Source organism: Taeniopygia guttata, chromosome 1 (assembly GCF_048771995.1).
Source record: "Taeniopygia guttata chromosome 1, bTaeGut7.mat, whole genome shotgun sequence".
NCBI classification, from domain to species: Eukaryota; Metazoa; Chordata; class Aves; order Passeriformes; family Estrildidae; genus Taeniopygia; species Taeniopygia guttata.
Window position 1 is genome coordinate 27,830,146 of NC_133024.1, and position 23,827 is coordinate 27,853,972.

At 40.3% G+C, this 23,827-nt stretch overlaps 1 protein-coding gene across 2 annotated transcripts in view; it reads right to left on the bottom strand.

Moving 5' to 3' along the window:
• Positions 1 to 22,150, bottom strand: part of KPNA1 (karyopherin subunit alpha 1) — a 58,191-nt gene extending 36,041 nt beyond the window's left edge. The window contains exons 1-7 of one of the 2 annotated variants that reach the window (XM_030266812.4): positions 21,992 to 22,147; positions 13,167 to 13,330; positions 9,524 to 9,657; positions 8,618 to 8,725; positions 6,802 to 6,901; positions 6,148 to 6,242; positions 2,687 to 2,818 (exon numbers count right to left, since the gene is read on the bottom strand). In XM_030266812.4, the coding sequence (XP_030122672.1) occupies positions 2,687 to 2,818; positions 6,148 to 6,242; positions 6,802 to 6,901; positions 8,618 to 8,725; positions 9,524 to 9,652 (564 nt within the window). In that variant the 5' untranslated portion in view covers positions 9,653 to 9,657; positions 13,167 to 13,330; positions 21,992 to 22,147. Of the gene's footprint in view, positions 1 to 2,686; positions 2,819 to 6,147; positions 6,243 to 6,801; positions 6,902 to 8,617; positions 8,726 to 9,523; positions 9,658 to 13,166; positions 13,331 to 21,991 lie in introns of both variants that reach the window. The other variant, XM_030266803.4, reaches the window with a different exon arrangement.
• Between the last annotated feature and the right edge of the window lie 1,677 nt (positions 22,151 to 23,827).

Sequence of the window (23,827 nt, forward strand, 5' to 3'; positions counted from 1 at the left end):
CAACTACAAGATGAAAAAGAAATATTGCACCCTGAGCATTAAAAAAACCCAGAACAAGTACCCACTTACTGAAAACTGAGAGAAGGAAATCACCCCACATCAGACACTAAGCAGTAGAAACATTTTTCTCACAAACCTACTATCAGGCTTAATTGTAAGAATTTCTTCCCTATTGTCCTCCATGTACTATAATTTGTTCCAACTTTAACAAACAGGGTCATAGTGTGACAAATAAAAGCCTCCTTTACTACCCACTCATCTGTTACCAGGGCAACAATCTGTGCATACACTGAATGAGACAAGTCTCATCTGGAAAAATACTATGTAATTGTGTACTACTGCTATCCTGTAATACAAAAGTACAAGAGCTAACTTCTCAGTGCTTGTATGCTCCTAATTTTTGTTTCAGATGATACTATGGTGAAGTGCTTGGGGCTTTTTAAAGCTGTTGGGGCCAAGCAGAATTCCTCTTTTGTTGGCCAGCATTAAACCCCATGTCAGCTGTGAGCAGGGCTGCAATCTCCAGAGCTGCAGCACAGAAACCCACGATGAATCAGTGCAAGTAACACTTTGCCATGGGACATTTTCCTTCTTCAGCACAGCTTATTACAAAGCAATCTGCAACTGGTACTTTGAGATTACCAGTAAGAGAGAGATCATGAATTTGGCAGCACTTGAACAGCATGGAAGAATATTTTTCATTAATGACAACCAAGCGTCTCTGCCTGCCTGCAATCTGAATTTTAATATGTCAGCAGTTTATTAGGAGGCAGGGAGAGGGGAACGAGCCAGATAAACTACTTAACTGCAGCCCCTAAGCTCTTCTGTTAATTCACCCATTTAAAGATTGAAGGCTGCACAACTTAATCTAAACAGGTTTGCTCTTCCCACCTGCTCTCTGATCATCAGCAGGGATTATAACAACCTAACAAAAAAAGCAAGTTAGCTCTTGCACAGAAGATCAATCATTAGCAGAAAAACTAAGAACAGCCTTTACTACATACAGAGCACCAATCACTCTGCAGGAACAGCACTCTTCAAGTGACGGCTGAATTTGGAAAGCAATGCTATTCAGTTCAACCCCCAAACTACGAAGTCTGAAAAGATCCATATAGCCAAGTCTGGATGGATTTTCACACGGACAGAACACAGCATTTATCTGCCATTTTGCCAAATTCCCTATCACATTTCTAATTTCTACAACAACAGCAGACTCAACTCCTCAAAGCTAAAGTAATGGACAAAAAATACTTCTTATTTTCTTTAACATTTTTTCAGATACCTGAATTCCATTCTTCTTTAAAAGCCTTCTCAACAATAATTCAGTATGAGACAGAACATTGAAAATGGAAAGATACAAAGTGGAGTAACTTGAAAGTTACAAGCAACTAAGAAAAAAATCTGCCTTGTGGAAAATGTTAGGCAACCTTAAGTACAGGTGGTACACTCCGAGCCAAGAAAGCTACAGGAAAGAAAGGAAAGTTACACAAAGCAGTCCAATGTTTATGAGTTGGGACTCCTCCAATCATGCATCTCAATTCAGCCAAATGCAAGGTCAGATATCTAGGAACACAGAACAGAGGTCACACTTACAGGATGGAGAACTGAACCCTGGAAGTCAGTGACTCTGAAAAGAACAATGGATCATATTGGATAATCAGCTTAACCTGAACTCACAGCCAGCTTCTGTGGCAGAGTCCACAAAGACACTGGATATTTACACACCAAATATCGAGCAGAAGTGAAAATGAGCTACTATCTCTGCAAACAACAGTGCTGAAAGAGTGCTAGTGGAATAGCCAGTGCTTGTCATTTCACCACCACAAGAAGATACTGAAACTAAGAAATGTTCAGAAAGAGGTCACCAAAAAACAAAACAACCAGCACAGAAACGTTCTCAAAATAAGAATACAGTGTTTAATTTCATTTACTCAAGTAAAGCCTAAGCCATGGTCTGCAAGTAGCCATAGGAAAAAACACAGAACTTACTAATGGAGTAAAGAATGTAACAAAAGCAATACCAGGACCCAAAGCTAGTCAAATTTGTATAGTAAAGGTACATATTTTCAAGTTAGGATTAAGATTGGCTGAAACTAAATTTGTTAACATAATTAATGTTTAATCACCCTAAGTCTTCAAAGCAAGATTATATGTCTGAAGTACATCCTTGTTTAAATACAAGTTACAGACCTCAAATGGAATCTACTGAATCCAATGTTTGGTCTGTGCTTTATACTGATCCTTGTGGGCCTTGAAGAATATTCATCTATGCTGTAAGGAACTCGGAGAACAAACTATAATTTCTACTCATGCTTCATCTTCAGGAGAATTAGGCATGAACTTCTCATATCTAAAGCAATTATTCAAACAAGGCTCCCTGAATTCCTCAATAGACAAAAATATACCAACCTGTTAGAGAACAAAATGAATTAGCTCATTAGCTATGGTTAAGTTTATAATTTCCAAAAAGAGAAAAAATACAATACTTGCTTAGGTAACTTAACACATACTAAGCACTGCATTTTCTCTAAAGGCTTTCTTACAGGATAGCCTTGTGCCTTTTCAGAGAAAGGGAAAAAAAACCAACAAAATATCAAACAAACAAAACAAACAAAAAGTCAAACATAAAAGCCTCCAATTCCACAAATTAACACACACAAAATTCAACACTGTTCTCAATCTTTACCTGTTCCTGTACATCTTCAAACTCTGAACTGAGCAGCTCTATGAAGATGGGGACAGCTCCTGCTTGGATCACTATTCGAGTCTGAAGGGAATTTCCCGAGGCAATATTTGTCAGCACCCATGCAGCTTCGAACTGGAAAACAAAATACAAAGCAGTTTACTAGGAGCTCTCTGTGCCACACCAAACATGGAGATTAAACGTCTTTGAAAACCAGAGAGATCTGACAGATTTGGCATAGGGGAAACGTGAGATATTACTAATTAACAGATAATTTGCAAAAAAGACAGAATCATGTATTTAAGAGTTATCACTATCACTAGAAACAAAAATTTGCAGCAGTTCCTTATGAGAACTTCAGGTTTGGTGTGGCTTTTCAAACTTTTCTTTTTTTGCTATGCATTTATGTTACCTTTGCCTTTCTTACTGGCTAGGAATATGAACAGAAAACAATGTAAAGCTTTCCCACAACATGAGACCTGCATTCACTGGATCACCAGTGATATTCCTGAAGATGCAGGAGAAGAAACTGTTTGACAAAACTTCATGGATATGAAGCAAATATAAGATCTAGAAGAGATTAAAAAAAAAGCAACCAAAATAGATTTCTAAAAAACAACACAAAGTACTTCTCTCCAACTCTGATCAGTACTGATGCCAAATGTTATTAGTGTATCATGTTTTTATTCATGACTTGAAGAAAAAGTGAGATCCTGAACACTTTGCATTTTTAATCGTTTTTGTCATTTATTATTTTAATGTCAACTTGCAAAAGCATTAACTTTTTAAGATGAAATGCAAATTTTAACCCTACCTGAGACCTCAAGCATCAGAAAACAAAAATTCTAGAAATTTGAGAAGGATTTGAGTAGGTTTCTGCATGCTTTCAACCCAAAGATTATTACACTACTCTAGCAAATTTACATCTTATTAGGTATATTCAGAATCTATAGAATAAAAAGACTGCTAAAAGTTGATCGAAAAGTAAAAACCAACAAACAGTAAAAATGGAAAGTTGTAAGCTATAAATGAATGATTTTGACATTACCAAAAGATGCTGATCCAGCTGTATTCCAGTGGAAATACTGACATACCTTCAAAAACAATCTGTCTCTGTCTGAAGAGACACAGCAAGGACTTATATTTAGGGTTTAGTTACAAAACCAAAAACTCCAGCTAAGGAGTTGCACCAAATCCTGAAATGTGCCTGAAATAAGAACTCAAGAATTAAGCCTAAACTTCTAAGGCACTTCATTTCTAAGTGTTGTTAAAGACTTCGGTTTTGAAAATACAATTAATTAATACAATACAATTAATTCTGCCCTTCTGATCAACTGAACATTCTAGTAAGATGTGATCAGAATAAACAATTCCAAAATACATCACTGCAATGCACAAAGAGTATGGGCTGCAAAATAAAGAAGAAACAGACAAAGTTAAAACTGTAAGATTCATCATTAATGAACAAGAAGCAAAACAGTGTGACCAGAACCTAAGGCCAACGTAAAATGTTGTTTTCCTGTAATTCTACTTTCTCTAGAGTATCCAGTGTTCTGGGGTACATTATAACATAACTAATTTTTAAACCAGAGGTGTCTTATCCATATTTTAAAGCTTGTCCTCCAGCTTCCTAGTGGTACCACCAGCTTGAACAATTCACAGCTTGGAGACTCACACTGTCTCCAGTGTAAGTCACAGAAAGGTTAGAGAGTGACAGTTTCTCTCTTCCTTCTTCTCTGTGGACACCAGATGCTCCAGGATGTATAAACTAAGGAGCAGTCACACATTAATGGGAAAGATATCTTTGTGGTGCTGTTCTTTTTTAAGATTCCTCTCTCCACATGAGACAAATGTACTTGCTCATGTATGGCTAAACTGACTCTGGAGAACAGGGGAGCTTTTTAAAGTCTTGCATTTACCTTGAGTAAAAACAAGACAGAGGAATTCCTAACAAATTAGGCCTTCCTATTACTGATCTCAGAGGCCTAGTTTTTACAGGATATTCCATTGAAAACATAGAAGAAAAACAGACCATATATTCCCATAAAGTTCCAAGTTCATTAACATGAAAGTTGCCATATTCAATCCACCATACAAGCAGTATAAATTAATACTTCACTGTCTCGGAACTACTTGACAATCCCTTCCTTCTAGGTTAGGTTACAGTTAGAAATGCCTAGAATGCCAAGCCCAAAGGAATATTTTTGGAAACAATAACAGAGCAAATAAAAACATTAAAAGGTGAGTTCCAGAGAACTTCCCAACTGATCACATCAAAAAGTTCTATCTGCAGACTAAATTGCCAAGCAGGCAGAGAAAATTGGCAAGATGGAGGAAAATAACCCAGGCAGAATGGAGTATCAAGAGCAACATACTCAAGTTATGTTATTTTCACTGCTTTCCTAAAACCTCTTTAGGACAAGCTTGCACTTTTCCACTCTGACTGATTTTTCCCATTTCCATGTAAATATCAATAAATGTTACACCAATAAGGCCACAAGAATTGCTTCCATTTATTTGCCTGCCTTAGGTTTCTATGCTTGACCCCAGTAAGTAATAAAAGCATTCAATTTTTTTTTTACAACAGATAGCTTACAAATCTTCCACTGGGGCTACAAACCAACCACCATAAATCTGATACATGTTCTTAGTTACTGTCCCCAGACTCCTCAAAGGAAGCTAACAGACCTCTGGAATTCTGTGGATAACAATCTGAAAAATAATACCTGTAAATGCTTTCTCTAATATGTAAAAAAAACCGAAAGTTTTGCATATATCCAGTCAACAAAATTTGGATTTCACACGGTATTCACAAACCTGTTGCCTTATGCATTTTAAAAGAACACTGATTCTATATGTTATATTTAATGGTTATATGTTAACATATTTTTTCCTTAACCAGGTAATTTGTTTTCTTTCACTTTCTATTAGCCAAGAAAGACTGACCACAAAAACGCACAGCTGGAAATAAGACAAAGGTCAAGAAAAATTAACCACCATTGTAGCACATATAATTCAGGTTTTTCAAACCACAGTAAGGTTTCCAGCTTTCTATGTTTATCACTACAGATTGTATTTCTAATTCTAAACTTTTTCTTTACTTTAACCGAAGATTTAAATCCTAATTCTAAAGATTTAAAACTGCCTTCAATTTGTACAAAGAAGACAAACATCAAAGTTTTATTTAATAGCTTTTCATCTGTTGAGTTCCAAATCTCAAGTTCTGTATTTGCGGAAGACCCCATCCTATCAGTCATGCAATGCATGTCAGACATCCCTCTCACTCTCTCTCCTGTCCTATTCCCAGAGGTCTTGTCAGAAATTCTGAAGATAAAATAGCTTTTTTAACATAGTGAAGAAAGAGAGGAAGTACAGCTGAACAAATCACTCATTTTTTCCTATCTAATTTGCATCACCAAATGCCTTCCTAAACTAGGAAAGCAGATACATTTATATTTTTATACCTGTAATGTACAGTTTTCTTTCCGCTTCAGGAACTCCACAAACCTGGCAACTACTCCTTGTGTGCTTATGACTTCATCTATTGGAGGATTTGGTTCTGTTTAAAACAAGAAGTTAAGTTAGATCCATTGATTTCTTTGTAAGGAAATTCTCAAATTACTGCATCAAGACATTATCCAGTGATATACTGACTGCTCTTTTCTTGGAGTGTGCTCTTTTTCTACAGTACTTCCCTAAAAGGCAACGGATTCCTATCTGTCAACATAAGAAAACTCCCAAGTTTTGAGGTAATAAGATAACATGATTTAGAGCCCTGATGCACTCAGTATGTTAGACAAACTGATTTCAGAGCAGCAGCTTTGTGCAGTCACTCTGGAATGCACACGTGCAAAGCACCTTTGGCATATCAGTATGTTTGGGCCACAGAGACACTGCCTACAAAATTTAAACTTCCATCCAAGAGGAGATCTCACATCTGCAACACTCAGTACAGATTTCAAGAAAAGAAGTGACTATTACATACATCAAGCTGGCACTGTGTCAAGCAGATCCTGACCCACAAATTTCAGCATGAAACTCAATTTTTACTGCTGTCAAAGTAAAACCACATGCTAGAGAGGCTTCTACATTTTTCTCTAAGTAATTTCAGCCCTTACCTTTAGAAAGCAGCTTTCGGAACTTCTGGGTGGCTGACAGCTGCTGTTCTGGACTATTGGAGAAAATCATCTCAATCATATCAGCAGTGATGACTGCACTCTAGAATTTGCATGGGGAAAAAGAATGAGAGTGATAGAGAAGAAAAGGGGAAAAAAATCTGGAATTAGCAACCAACAGGTTACATTTGCTAAACCAGTATAAAGTTTATTTTTTATTGGATAAAAACTTAGGTAAAACCATTATGGACAACAAAGGAATCATTATATATGTACATCTACATAAGGCAGCATCATTCTCAAATGTAACTTTGCTTTACTGAAAGCCCAAATTCAAATTTTCCTGAATATATGGCAAGAAAATTACTCTTCAGAATTTTTCACTGGTATTCTCTCCCTTTCTCTAAAATAAAAGTAAAATTTTCAGCTTTAATAAAAAGTAATTATGTTAGCATTTAGATTTCCCTAACATGTACATTTTGACTCACTCTCTTACACTAAAATCTATAGGACTTGTCATTTCTAGAACAGTCAAACCCTAATGCTTGTTATCAAAATCAAGGTGAGGTATTAAATTTTCCATAACAGTGATGGCTTCCAATAATGCAAATAAATTGAATCAGTAACCTTTCTTATGCTAGGTAAAATCTGACATTCTGTTCACTACACATGTACCCATGTAAAAAACCATAAGGAAAGTCAGATTTTTTTCTTCCACTTCTAATCTAATCTTCAGATACAGCTGATCCCAACCCTTAGACAGACAGGGAGACAGATGACAGTGCTGAAAATACTTAAGCATTGTCTGTAACAGCCAACAGCTCCAACTGTTAAGAGCCTGAAATTAATGGCATTTAACATAGCAAACTGTGTAATGACACTATCTATCAATTAAGCAAAATCCTTTCCTCACTTTTTACTCTCTATTTGTTTAATATAAGCTTCCACACAAGATTAATGGTTTTTAGGACTCGCCTTGATATTTGAATAGTATCTTGAATAGTAAAACCATATATTCTATTACTGATCAACCACAATGTTTATAAGCATTTCTCTTATGCTTAAATTCTCAGTAATTTTCAAGGCTCATATAACCACCAATAGCTCAGCCTAATTTCTATGGAAACATCACTTGCATACTCTGAACATAGACACTGTGAAGATCAGTGACACTTTTAAATGAGAACTGCACTTTCTTTGAACTTTTCTGTTGTAGAACTGAAACCTTTACCATTTTTCTTTCCAGAGAGAAAGTAAATGTCTGATTCCCACAAGAAGTATTTTTCTGTAGTTTTTAATTCTAGCACAGAAAGGAGTTCAAGGCCTCATGCATACACTTAAACTAGGTCTAGCAGAGTTTCCAACACTTAGGTTAAAAATGGTGCCACTTGAACGTCTGCGAAGAAAGATTTCCACTGAGCCCCTTTTTAACTTTGTAAATTGCAATAACACACTGCCTGATTGGTATTTTCATGCTTCAAGTAGTATGAATTTCAGATTAAAAAAAACTCTGGGCAACAGTTGACAGAATCACCCATAATGGCAAACACTAAATCCAGGAAGTGATCAGTCTGCCAGGACAATGACATTTTATTTCACTTTCTTGAGAACATATCCTCTGAAAAAACACTCATTATATATCCCTGGCATTTTTCCCTCATGTAATCTGTTTCAGGGTGGTTCATTGACATGGATGTCTCAGAGTTCTCCATCTCTGAATGCATTCTTCACATCACTCTGGAATTTCATTTCCATCACATCACTGCACAACAGACTTGTCCAGCTTCATCCAACACTGTATTCATTTCTCATCACTTACAGAAGTCATCTCCATGTTGTTCATCTGAGCCTCATGGAAGCCCCCATCTGACATCACTTCCTCTTCCGCTTCTTCCTCGGCCGTTGCAACATTTCGGCGTTTAAACAACTAAAGAGAGAAAGTATTTAACATATATATATATTTAATATATATTACATAACCAATATATACACAGCATGTTGCATTAGGCTGCTACAAAAACTACATATGCTATCACCTGAGAGCAGGCAGTACAGTGGCTACAGACTTGAACTGAAAGCACATGGAGAAAGCTTAGCCATGGAGTAAATTAATATAGCAATGTGCTAAAATATTGGTTCCTAACATTTCTGGAGAACGTTCACTGATATCCCCTTCTCTTCTTCACCATCTACAAGCTGTCTAGCTTCCACACCATTACTTTCTTGCAGAGGATGCTGGGGTTCAAATTCCTGATAAATGCTGATAAATTCCTGTGTGTTACACATCTTCAGAGAACACCTGCAGGGGTTTCTGACCGTCCAGTTGCAGTGGCAAAGAGGGCTTTGGAGGATTATCACACATAGGTTATTATACTGGGATGAGCAGAATTTGGCCTCTAAGAATGACTTAGAGAAGGTACTCAGTTTAAGATGTCATGAGAAGAGCTGGAGAAGCAACAGCTACTGGTCAGACAGTTTTGTTCAAACCCTCAAGCTGCTCTGGCCAGTATCACTTGCACGAATGAGGAGCACCCACACTATGTCTTGTAGAGCCTGCAGAAGAGGCAGTGAAGTGTGCAAATTATTCTGATTTCAGACTGACTGTGTATGAATTTGGAGGGCAGGAACAAGTAAGAAGGGGTTTGGGAGAAGCATAGAGTCAGAGACACTGCAAGACAGGACTGTTCAAGGACTGGTCACAGATATCTCAGCTGCTGTGCATTACCTGCTCCTCTCTCTTTTGCTTCCGTAGCTGAAGACCTTCTTCCTCTCGCCTGCGACGCATCTCGTCAGGGTTTAGAGATTTGTTCTTGTAGCTCTTCAGCCGGAAATTCTCTTTTCCTGAGGTCGTCATGATTCCTTCACAATGCAATTTAAAAAAGAAGACAAAATTACTCTTCAACAACACATTATTTTATATTGTGTCCACTCCTTAAACTCTGTAGCCATGAACTTCCAGCCACTGCCCCCTCTTTATTCCATCACCTAACTTCTACTACAATTTAGAAGGTGGAAAGTAAAATTTCACAGAATTGTAACCTTGCCGTGTCAGTTCTTTACATCAATCCAACAAACTTTTATAATTTTGAGGCATCAGAGAGTAAGCAAAATATTTTACTAAGAACTAAGGTCTATAAGGTAGAGTATATAGCCTGGGCTAAAAAGAAAACTATACTAAAAAATTTTTAACAGAGAATTAGCCAAATTACATACTCCCGTTTTTACTCAGAAGTGGAGATGTCTTAGCTGCTTTTTAGCTTAATTTACTTTGCATGTCAGTACAGGGGCTTTTTTTTTGCACTTAATATCCAACATTTTAAGTTAATTCAACACAATCTTGTTGAAGAAACACTGTGTTCTTTCTATCCAGACAAAGCCTACAAGGAAATTGAAACGAAAATAAAAATTTTAGGTGAAAATGGTTTAACCACAGAAAATGTTCAGTCCTGCAAAGAAAGCAGTGCTATTGTAAACCTCCTCCCCATCCCCAATCCTGCCACTGTTTATGCAGAGGGGCCTTTTTGCAGTCTGTGATTTCCATCTGTCTTACATAACTCAGTGGGTCAGCATTTATAGCTGCCCATGATGGTTTGCACATGTATAACACCACACTTTGGAGTCACTTAGCATAAAGCAGTAGGTGGAGAACTGTATGGAAATAACTTGTTCCCCTGAAAGTAAAGGGTGTGGATCAGGTCTCTACTCTTAGTGCTCCATTCTGCTGCTACTTCTCTCCTTACATCATCCCTTTAAATCCAAAAGAGTTTGGGAATCAAATTCTCAACACGCCAGTGTTTCCATGCATCTTCACAGAGATGCACTCTCCAACATATTGTAAATCCTGCAACACAGAATTTAGGAAGCTGCACTATATAAAAAGTTACTCCACAGGACTTTTAAAGGTCTCTTTCAAATGCTCTAATGTGTTGTATTAAATAAGCTACCTACCTCAAACTCCATAAGCACAGAACCACCAGATCATAAATTATCTCCTGTGCATTTTCTACTTTAAAATGAAGCAACATGAGTCTGTACAGATTCTCAACAGCTTAGGTTTCCTCTTTAAAATACATCAAATGTATATTGAGTCTACTCTAACACCTCTTCTTTCAGTTAGCACAAAGAGTTGTAAGAGAATAATATTAATAATAAATAGTCAAATATGCCTCTTGTTAGAGCCTCTTTTTAAGTTGCTACTACCTGACAACCATTTATAAGAATTCTGACAATCAGAACTGACTTTCACAGAAAACATTTTGGACATCACTTCAAGTGTTATTCTATTCTGACAACGGAGATTTAAAAAACTGTTCAGGGAGACAGAACTACTACACTGATTGTCAGTCAATCACAGATTGCACCGAATATGATGCAACGAACATATGCAACATGAACAACCTGAGCATGGAGGTAAGCAATTCAGCAGCCTAATTTTGCTGAAAAGGCTCTCCTGAAATGGCCTTTTTCTAATAAAAGTACAACAAAAAGATAAACCTCAGAGCGCCAGAAGTTCCCTACATCTTTCTTAACAGCTTTGAGACCCATTTCTTCCTGTATTTACACGTCTGACCTTCAAGTGTTCTTGTTTCTTACAGTTTACTTGGCAATTATAAGTTCTTCACATTTTTAGTTTAAGTGACTACTACCTGTGTATTAAACACACGTACTATTTGAATAAGCCTGGGATTTTAACTGTAAAAAGAAGTTCAGTCAACAAACACTCAAAATTTTTTTCATTCCTAAAATATCTTGAACAAAGTATTTTATATATTTTAGAATAAGCAAGTTGAATTCAAACACCAGGTGGACAACCATGAGCTAGAAGGACATTCCTAACAGGAAAATGGCTTTGCAGACTCTGATCATTCTGTCCCTGACCATGAATACACTACAGGCATACACTACAGCCCAGATAACATCTCAGGCCTTCCACAGTATTATTAATAATTCTCCATTTTTGTCTCAAGTCTGTCTTCTCCAAATCATAAGACACTATTTGCCTTTGTTTGGGATTTCAGGACTCAAATAACTCCTTTGATAAACTCCTGTGGTCATTTCACACCTTCACTTTCCATACCTACAAGTTCTTAATTTAACTGAATTCTTGACAGGGAACATATTCATCCCTTAATACTAAATTTCATCTAATTTCTATTATGGAGCCTCTATATAATGTTCCAATGTTTCTAAACAAGAATGACACAACCAACTTCATCATAAGTAGGTTTCCTTAAGTGTATTCTTCCTTACTGTACTTATTAACCTAGTTTCCTCCCCATCTCCCAGTTTGCATACTGATTTTCTTTCAAATAATTTTGCTTCTGTCTTTAAGATAATAAATTCCATTTTCCTCTCAGAGTTCTCTTAGCCCCTCCTGTTGTACCTAAATCATTGTTTCACTTATTGAAAATACAGGTACGGGATTTACTTGAATTCTTTCTCTGACTTTACTGCAGACCAGCAGTATTACTACCCAACAGCTTCACAGGTATTATCTTTCTTACGCCCTCTACAATCTGTAGCTGCAGGTTTTGGTTATGCTTATTTCTGACTTTCAAGACAGCTCACTTGGCTGACTAACCCCTTCCTCTACTTCATGAGTAAACTGTACACTTAAAATCCTTTCAAAATAGTATATTGTCTTTTACCTGGGAGTACAAATACCAACCACCAAATGACTGGGAAGAGTTTCTTTCATCAAAGGTGAAAAGATTAAACTCTCTTCATCAGTGAGAAGTTACCAATCCAACTTGAGATGGGTTCAATACCTTATTTTACACTAGGCCATCACTGGTAGTAAATAAAATCCCAGGACATAGCCGCATACCTATTTTATACACCTGTCTGTCTAATCTCTATAACTGTTACACCCCTAGTTGTTTTCTAAAAATAGTTCTTACATCCTGAATGTATCTTAAAATCAATCCTTTATTTACCATTCTTTTACTGGTTTTCTGGCCACTGGTGAAAAATTCAACGAGTGCATCAAAGATTCCATTCAGCCCACACATACTGACAGCATCTTTGGACCTATTTAAATGTGTGAGCACACAATGGCTTTTTAGGACTAAAAATGTAACAACTCTATGTTAGTGTTACAGTCATCCAAGGATTGTTTGCTATAAATCTCCTCCTCCATTTTTGAGGATGTAGCTTTTTCCCCAGACTAAACCACAGAAGCAAAACAATTTCAAATTGTCTCTCTGGTCTTCAGCAGCTGTGGTGTGATTTAGCTGAAAATCCTTCCATGGTTACTTCAAGATCACCCTTGCAGCAAATAGCAAACCCTGGATCTCCTCTGCATCATCAAAATTAATGCTACTTCTGGAGAAAATCTGTGGTGGTTGTCATGGAAATGTTCTACCCACCTTTTCTTTCCTACAGATAGCACGGCATTGTCCACATTTTTTGATACTCCTGGCTACAGATAAAAACCTCTGGAGACCTGGTAAGGAATTTTCATGGTGTATTTCTTGGGCTTTTGTGCATCACCACTCAAGCACCATATGACACTTTCTCCTTCTCAGTTTTTCTGCATAAAAACAAATTTTAGCAAAATTAAACCCACTATTCTTGGATGTCTGCACTTCCATAGGGCAAACATGATCCCAAATTTTTTTGCTGATTAAGACGAGAACTGTACCGAATGTGGATGTATTCTAAGCACACATTTTTAGGGAAATAAGAAGTTCTGTATTTCTTCTTGCTCATCAAGTCAAAGGAACTCTGAAACACTGGGAAATACAGAGTCACTTACTGCCATGACCTACCTTGTCCCAAGCAATCATCTAGATAGGAATAAAAATGAACTCCCTGCCTTCTTAAATCAGCTATCACTGTCTCTAGACTTAAGGGCTTTGGCAGAAGGAAAACCTTGTGACTAATACTCTTGGATATGCCACACGTCAGAGGTACCAAGATGTAAAAATATAGCCCTTATAAATCAAGAGGTATATAATTATATAAATGTATACATTCCATATTTTTATACATGTAATAGCATATATGTACCATGTATACATAATGAAAATAAGATTACCAAATACACTCCTGATATTAAGGTCTATTAGAGACAGACTTTTCTTCTTTGGAAATAGGGGCAAAAATACGGAAAATAATGTGTTTCAGAAGTGTAGATCTATATGTGACATTCTACCTCACAATGGGAATAGGTCAGAAGGGGAAGAGTTGAAAATTAAGGCAGAATAAGAGTTTGAAGAGAAATATTGTGATAAAAAATTATCAAAATACCATGATTTGCCATACTATGAGAGTACATTTCCTAACTGAGGCAGCTGCCAGGAGAAAAGGAGTCACTGGAGGCAGACTTGGGAGCTCTGCTGTGCTGTCACACTGCTGTCTCTCCTTTAGATTGCTGCCACAGAGACACAGAAAAGATACAAGAGGCATCATCAGCCCTGAAAGGACAACTCGTGTTAGAAATGGCACTGTCAAGCAGTGAGAGAAGCTGGAATTATTCAAGGGAAGAAATGCACAAAAGCTTTACTTCCAAGGAGATCTGAGTTTGTTTACTGGCTCTGCCACGAGATTCTACATGTCCTAGAGAAGAAGTTTCCACACAATCACACTTCTTGACATCAAGCCAAATACCTACAGCACAGTCTGGACAGGTGTTTGAGCAATTCACTGAGCTCTGATTACAGGATACATCACCTTCTGACACTCTTCAGTGTGAGACTAGAAAACCTATCCAATTTAAAAAGCCAATCTGAAAGCAGCACTTGGTCATTCATTGCTCTCATCAACACAGTCTCAAAAAAAAAAAAAAAAAAAATCAGTATTTTGGCCACAAATGTGTCTGGGTTTTTTTCCCTATGAAGTGTAGATTTTGGAAAGTCTTTCTGATTGCTTTTTGGTAATTCACAGGCAACAAGTCAGGATGCTAACAGAAGTATATTAATCTCGTGGAAGTAAATGGTCAACTTTCTTGGACAGGACAGACAACAAAAACCCTTCCTAATAAAACCATGAAAAATACAGAGCACAGAATGATAAAAATATCACCTGGGATTAATGCTATTTCCCTGGAAAAACTTCTAGAGCAAAACCCTACATTTGGAATCATCCTACAGAGATGACAATACATCCACCAAGTCTCTATACTGTTGACAGTGTTCTCTGAGACATAAAGAAAAATTAAGGAAATCAACAGACTGACTTCTCTCTTCACTGCTGTCTCCTGTTTCTCAAAAGCCAGCTCAGCCAAATAAACACTTTGATGAGGTTGTACCAACTTCTAATGCAAAACTATGTGACAAAGCATACAGGCTTACAGGGGTCTGTAGAAATGCCCATCAGAAGGAACACCCATATTATCTGAGGGACAGGGGTTTTACTTCCTCTCTGTCCTCAGACTCTTGTAAAGCTCCGGACATCTACAGGAAAGGATATTTAATCATCTCAACTACAAAAAGCTATTGTTCAAGCAAAGCACAGACAATTTCCAAGACTTCTGCTTACCTCTCTCTAGCTGTAAAAGAGGATTGGGAAACACATCTCACAGTCACTATAAAATCAGCGGTTACAGTGTTTGCAAAGACCTGTAAAGTAAGTTTTGCTCCAGCCCTAACAAGGAAACAAAACAATCCTGTCAATTTCATTTTCTGTGGTTTATGAAAGCTGCAACAGCCAAGCAGCAGGGATTCACACTCCTAGGGTAACCAGCATACAAGAACAATGGAGAAGACACCATCACCCTCTGCTATCCAGAAAGCCAGAAGATTAAAGGAGCTTCAAATGTAACATAATGGTAGTCAAACATGAATAGAATGTGTACCCTTGAAACAGGGTTCAGACTTTAGGAGACTTTCTGTTAAAAATTGGAATTAAGAAATGGACTTATTCATGGAACTGCTGCCCATTTCCATATCTTTCAAATCTGCTTTATTTTGCAGGCTTCCTAGTCCTCTTAGGGCTTTTCCCTGCCCAGTGGTAAGCCTTAATTAACAATTGTTTTTGTTCTAGCACTTTTATATCCCTGTGAAATAGCAAAACAAGTACTAACCCACCTAATCTACAGCGAATTTGGCATGCTCTAGCTCTAGACCACTTGGCAAGTTGGACTGGTTCTTGCTTAAAAATAAGAGTAACCTTAAAATAATTAATACAAGACCTGAAAGACAAACAACATCGCACAAGATGGAATGTGATATTACAGACAAAATTACAAACTTTAATATAGCTCAAAGGCAAAAAAAAAAAAAAAAAAAAAGGAGGGGGGAATACATTGTGGGCTATCTGAACAATATTGAGACACCTCTGTCAAATCTGCAGGGTACATTGATTTTATCTCCGGGTAACATTCAGAAAGATCTTCTGTCCTTACAAAAAAGTACCTATTTTTTAAGAGATATACTTAAAACCAGGCCAACATCAGCTTGCCAGGCTCCTGATCCTTACACTTAAAAAAAAATCAAGGAAGTCTATTTCTGGTTGCATAAAGAAACTGACCACTAACAGAAACAGAATTACCTGACACTTGGTGCTCCCTCAGACTGATCTGGCACATCAGTCCTGTATTACTAGCTAAATCCACTGAGCCACAGAGCTGGACACCTAATTTTTAAAAGTTTGATGATTGTGTGCTTTTTTTTTCATCTTTTTTGAGGAAACGCTGCTGACCAGATTAACAAGTAATGCATTTACAAGGTTTATTAGAAAGCTGTTTTAGCAAGGGGACATGCACAATAAAATATTATATGCAGTGTATCTAGTACTTCACTAAACATTTACTACCATGAAGATATTTACAAGATGTTTTGAGTTCCATTTTTAAAAGGTCCATTTTGACTTAACAAGGCAGCAGATACAGTTTTCAAAGTTTCAGAAAGTTTTTCATTTGAGTGAGAAAGCAAAAACACTGACTGCCAAAGCCAGGTCAATTTGAAATGTAAACATCTTCAAATTTGTTAACTGAGTCTTTCTGACTTGAGTTGAAAATACAAAATTCCTTTACTGCGTTCAGAGATACTGCAGTGCAATAAATCTGTTTAAATTTTAAAAAAACTCACCTTCAATAACCCCACAGTCCACAATCAACCTGAAACCAAAAGGTCCCACAAGTCATAACACAAAGCAGCAAGTGACGGGGAATTAAACTATTCAGCCACACAGGATTATACTGACATTAAAAAAAAACACTCACGTTAATTTACCCATCCACATGAAACAACAGAAGTGATTATTCCTGTGTGCAAAATGAAAATGTAATCTGTTTTTCTTTTAAAAAGGAGATTCATTTGTATTTTGATCAAGATAACAGCACACCCTCCCTACACTCACTATGTGTTCTCTGTAAGGTCATATTTAAGAGGGACTGCTTGAAAAACCACATTTGACAGTCATCTGTCAGAAAAAAAGATCACCCTAACATTTCCAAAATCCTAACTTGCCCTAAACATTCTTTATGAATGAACAAGAGTGCACCTTTCAAAATCTCACAACATGAAAAGAAGAAATCTCTGACGGTTTAAAACTAATTAGGTTAAAAATAACCTAAAATAATAATTAAGTTGACTTTGTAGTTTCAAGCAGCTTTTGTTTAGGGTTGGAAACATCAGAAGGCACCAAAAGCAAAGCTACCTCATGCTTCCCATGATGACAAATGTGCCTGCCACAATTGTATTATTTGCTGTGACTCAGCACTATGGTAGATACGTGTGCAAGCCCACAAAATAACAGCAAGACAAAATTCTACTTTTCTTCCTAGCTTTGATTTCATCCTAGCTTTGGACATCAGCAATGAAAGAGTCACACAGCACTGAGGTATCAGCCACAGGAAGCCAAAACCCACAGGTACTTCAAAGCTTAGTTACACTCATTCTGCCTCCCTCATCCCATTTACACCCAATACCCCTCCTACCAAAAGCTCCTGAATCCAGCTAACAGCACATCCACAGAGACACCTCTTCCCTTTTCTGGTAACTTATCAATACCAAAAAAAAGGTAGAATAAGAACACTTAGGCAGTTGAAGAAAGGATCATGTGGAAGCTCTACAAAGAATCCCTTTGTCTTTTAAGAAGCAATCTCACCCTACTTCAGACAAAAACCACAACAACTTAATGTTAATCACAACAGTATTATTGGACTTTACTTACAGATACTTACAGTTTGTGATCCACTAACAGGCAGCTTGTTTGCCAAAATGACATTTTCATAATTCAGCAGGTGAATTTGCTTTCAGGTGTTACCTCAGCACTAAATTTAGTAGGCTTACAAAGCCTTATTTGGAGTTATGTTCAGGATGTTTAGCCACAGGGTATTTATTTTATGGTTTTAGAAGCAGCACATCACTTACATACAATCTCAACTTTATATAAAATAAAGATCTGTGTGTGTCAAACCACTTGGTATCTCACAGAACATATGAATCCTCCTGCTGAGCCTGACAAGCACTCTGAACTACCAACAAAAACAGAAAAACAGAGAAAATAAATACTCTGGATCACAAGGAAGCTGTCAGCAGCAGGTGGCTGGCTAAATCTTATGTCACACTCTGAAAGCCCAAAGTCCGTAACTCTCCACACACATCCAGGAAAAGTCGTATTTCTTTCAGTTCCAATGAGTTTTAGCGTCTGTCTCTTTATGACAAAAAGCAATAATTATGCTTCACGAAAGTGTTCACATATTCCAAACCCCATTTCTTCTGTCACTGAACTCCATTTATTCCTGTCTAATATGACCAGACCAGCAGAAGTGGCCCTGTGATGTGCAGTCTACCACAACTTTCTTAACACTTTTTCAAACCTTCCTGCTACTAACATCCTTTTTAAATCAATTCTGGTGAAAGGAAATTTACTGTCACCTGGCTTAGACTACCTCTACTTTTTATCCTCAAAATGAATTATTAAGTCTGCACAATGTTTAATGCAATTCAAGACATTCAGGAGGTGGAATAATATAATTTCCAGTCCTACTGGTCTACAGATTTTATATTCAATAGAGGTTTTGAGAGTGTTTCGCTTAAAATTACCTCTTCTGTTTTTCCAGAGTCCCTTTACCTTGTCCACAATAATTTAAAAGTACTGATATTTCTACAGGCCTTGCATTCTACTGCTGGCATTTTGTATCTTGAAAATTCCACATTTATTGTTGGAAATATTTGAGCAGTTTCATCCACTTATTTGCTTAACAGACCTTAAAAACTGTAACAGACGAGGGTTTTTTTTTCCTCAGAGCAGAAAAAAAGCTGAGTTGCTATCATAATGCTGTCTCTGTTCTCTGTAATTTACATCAGCATTTCTCTATTAGTATTATTACATTATTTAAACAAGTACATCCATTATGCTTTCGCCCCTTAGTATGAAGCTGAATAATTTTTCTATCAGTTCAGCTTCCACTTGTTCTCTGAAAAAGAGGTGGTCTGGTCTTTCTAACTTGTTTGTTCATTACATCATTCCAGAACCTCCTTTGCGGATATTTCATCCACTCAGAATATTTCATCAAGTGTGTAATTCCTTTAATGTCTTTTATTTTTCTTTACTTACAGCCTACTAGGCTCGCTCACTATTACCTTTAGCCTTCAGAAGTATTTGCTGCTGCCTTTCTATTTCCCTCATGTTTCAAATTAACAATAAAGCTACCAGCCCTAAATCACATCACTTTTTTTTTTTTTTTGAATGTGCTATATGCTATTTTAGAAAAACTTGATTTCAGTTTTTCAGGGAGGCACTAATTCACATCCATTATCCTCTTGCTATAAAAAAAAAAATTTGCAACTTAAGAACTTGGTTAGTTACCTTTAAAATTACACTTTTATTTTGTCTACTCAAAGATAGAAATTAAGCCTCCTCACGAACTTGTAGAACACTTCAGAAGAAAAAATTCACAACCCCATGGAGGGACAAACAAACATTTTAAATCAAGCCTGCAGAAACAGGACCGTAAAAGAAAATGTACTGTTCTATTAACCTTAGCTCATTCAACAGAAGGGGAGGAAATAAAAAAAAAGAAAGAAAAGAGCACTGTATAGAAACACCAAAGCTGAAATAAGATGAAATAAGACTATCAAATAACCTGCTTAAATAAACATTTACATTTAGGAGTTCCTATAAAGAATCTTTCAGAAACTGCCACAACTGACTGTAGGACTTTTAGTTCTCGTGGTGATTGGGCCAGTGCTGCTGCCATGGGCTTTTGCTGCCTTTTCCTTTCCAAATGGACTAAACTGGGACTTCTCCAGGAGCCAGCACTCAGCTGAATATAGAGGACCACATGAGCATGCCAGCTCTGAAGTCATCAACACAGAGAAGACAACACTGGAAAAAATCAGCACATGGCACACTGACAGCAAGAGGTGAACACCCTGGTACAGCGTCAGAGTAAGAGACTGGATGCAACAAAGACTCTGCTTTGAAGTTGGGGGTCAGTGGGGGGATGCCAAGCCCCCAAAACAGTCATATCTCTCAGAAGTGAAGCATCACTGAATCTGTTTGAAAGACTGTGAAAAGAAAATCCACGTTGAGAAAAACCTCTACCTCACGTGTCATCTTGAGTTACCCTGCCTCAGGCTACAATTCATTTCCCCTGTGCCTATGGGTATGTCTAAAGGGTAATTAAAAGGTGCAACCACAGTTCAAGTAGAAACTTCAAAACTTGTTTTGAATGAGTTAATTCACATGTCAATGCAGGTGGTAACACTGAAAGGAGAACACAATGAAGTTACAATAAAAACAAGGCCAAATACACAAAAGATCAGCTTGATACAACCTATTAATTTACACAGTGCTTCATTAACTATACTACTCTTAACTACTAAGTGCCAGAGGTATATACAAAACAGCTTTAAAATAAAGAGCTTCTGAGGATAAAGTTGCAATCCCATTTCCTGAGAGCTCATTGACATATCCCAACTTTGCTAAGTCTTTCAATAACATCAAGTAGTCAGAGCAGAAAATACACCAGCAAACAAAAAACCCAGAGGAAAAGCAGCCTGAATAAAGAATAAAGGGACCATTAAACACCACCATTCAGCACCATTTGGGAATTCTGCAGAAACAGCAGCCCGGTATTTTCACAGCACATGACGGTATCTTTTCAGCCCGGAGTTTCATTTTCATGAAACGCCCTCAAGAGGCAAAGCTTAAAATCATTGCTACATGGACCGCGCTACGGGCAACAAGATTTAGAGACTATGAATGGGACGGGTTCCTGCTGCATATAAAGCCTCTGGAACAGGACACGGCTGGAAACGGCCACCAAGACCTAACCTGTCATCGTATACAGGCAGTCAAAGAAATAACATGAGTGAGATAATGAGGGAGATGGCAGAGTTTTTGTAAATCACAAAACTAACACAGCAAAGAAAAAAAAAAAAAAAGCTTGGAAGATCCAGGAGAAAGTTTCCCTTCCCCTCCACGGATTCAATCAGGTTGGAAAAGACCTCTCAGATCACCGAGTCCAACTGTGACCCAACACCACCATGTCAAACACACCACGGCACCGAGTGCCACGAGTGCCACATCCAGTCTTTCCTCAAGCACCTCCAGGGACGATGGCTCCACCATCTCCTTGGGCAGCCCATTCTGATGCTTAACAACGCTTCTCGTGAAGAAATTCCTCCTGATCTTCAAGCTAAACCTCCCTTGGCTCAGCTTAAGACGATGTCATCTCGTCCAGCTGACGCCTTGCCTCTGCCCGCGCCGTCCCGCCGTGGGAGCAGCAGCACTGGGCCATCCCGTCCCCGCGGCACCGACTTGTCCGACTCCGCGCGGCCAGCCACGCTGACTTCCAAAGCCGGCGCGCGGCCCCGCCACCGGCACGAGCCAAGAGAGTCCGTCCGGCCACGAGGAGCCCCTGGCTGGGCAGAGCGGGACCGGCCCGTCCGTTCCCAGCTCCCCCGCGAGGTGGGGGTCCCGGTCCCGGTCCCAATCCCGGCCCACGCGCGCGCCGCTCCCGCCGCGCCGGCCCCGCCCCGCGCGCGGCCCCCGCGCGCCTGTTGCGCGCGCGCGGGCCGGGGGTTCGCGAGAGGGCTCCCGCCGCGCGCGGCACCCCCGGCCCGGGCCTCCCTTCTCCTCCCCCCGACCCCATACACACACACACAACCCGAGCCGCCGGCAGCCCATCCCCGCCCGGTCCCTCCTCCCGCGGGGACGCGGCCCCGCGCACCGCCCGGCTGCCGTCACGCTCGCCCCGCCGGGGCCGAGGTAACGGGGCTCCCCCCCGCCCCCGTACCTGCTGCCGGCCCGGCGCGGCACCGCGCTGTCTCCTCTCGGGCCCGAGGCGCGCGAGCGCCGCTCCCTCCCTGCCTCCCTCCTTCCCTCCCTGCCTGCCCGGCGCTGGCTGGCGGCGGCACTGCGCACGCGCGCGGCGCGCCGCGGCGCCCTCTGGGAGGGAGAGCCCTTCCGGCGAGACCGGCCGGCGGCGGCGGCGCCCTCCTCAGGACGGCGCGGCCCCGAAGGAAAGACTACGGCTCCCGGCAAGCAGCGCGCGCCCCCGCGCGGGCGCGCCTCTCCCGCACGGGGCACGCCGGGACTTGTAGTGCGAAGGGCGGCGGCGCCGCGCCCGGGAGGGTTTAGGGAGCGGGGAGGAGGTGCCGTGTCCCTTTCCCGCCTGCGGGGCGGCGGCGGCCGGCCGGTGGGGTGGCGTGCCGGGACACGGAGGCGGCGGTGGCGATGGCGCAGCAGCCGTCAATGTCACGGCGGTGTTAGGCCCCAACGCGCCGCCTGCCAGCGCCACCGCCAGGGAGCTCCGTGCCGGGAAGCGCTGAAAGGGGCAGGGATGCTCCCGGGGCTGGTGCGGCCCAGGATAACGCAGCGGGCTGATGTTTCCACTTGAATTAATGCAGGTCCCCTAGCGGTGGCCTCGGTGTCACCGCAGACCGCGTCACTGCGGGCGCGGCGGCAGCGGAGCCATTTCGCTGTGCCGCGGACGGAGACAGCGGCGGCCGCGGGCCGGGGGGGCTGCGGTCAGCCACGGTGTGCGGTGTGACAGACACGTTCAGTGGGTTCTGTGGCACGAGCGGGCCCCCGCACCCCCACAGGAGCACAGGCGGTGATGGCAGGAGGGGGAGCCCAAGCAGCACCCGCCAGGCTGCTTCCAGGCCCGTCCCAGGAGCCATCAGCCCAATAAAGGCTCACTTCGAGGGGCACAGGGGCACTGTGAGAAACTACAGATTGAGATACAATGGCTGGTGGGAACCCAAATTAAGGACTCACAGAAAGGAACACCCTGTCCAGTGCCATCCCAGGGGAGCCTCAGCCCCAGGGCACCTTTAGGATTGGGGGTGTTGCTGTCTTCAAGGGTGTGGGACAGGACGAGATGCAGGGGAAGAGCATTTGGGGATTGCACAGGACTCATCGGGGAGTGATTAGGGCAGGAGCCAGGGTGATCTAGGTGACCTAGAGAAACAAATACAGCACACAGGAATAAAAAGGGCCAGTCCTGTGTAAATGGTTTGTGATGATTTGTCCATGTCCTGCACCTGATCAGCACAGCCTCTCAGGTCTTCTCATTAAACTCCTTTTGCACTTTGCCCTGCGTGAGGAACTCGTGGTCACAGCACCACAGGGAGCTGCTGCTGGGGGCTGGAGAAGTTGGGATTGAGGGGCAGCTCCTGGGCACTGCCTGAAGCAGCTGCTGGAAGGAGACCCACTGCACACGTGTGGAAATTCTTCTGTAAATACACAGATGGACACAGACGCTCACTAGTGCACCTCTGTCCTGCTCAGCTGGAGCAGGGCGTGGGATGAGGCTGCCAGTGCTGTGTGGGAGTGCTCATGTAATCTGTGTCCATGTGTATTTGCTTAATTGGTGCATATGAGAATTCGTTTATGTGCCTATTGGGAATACAAACTCTGTCTGGCTATTACTTGGACATGGGCATGGGGCTGCAGCAGCCTCACCTCTCTCAGACTACCAGATCTCAAACGATTTTGCCACATCAATAGATACATATATTTGTGTACATACACACATTGGTATATTTCACAGGGCTTCATATAGAAGCACAGCATTTCTACCCATTGAATAAGATAGATTAAAACAGACAGGCAACAGCTTTCTCCCAAA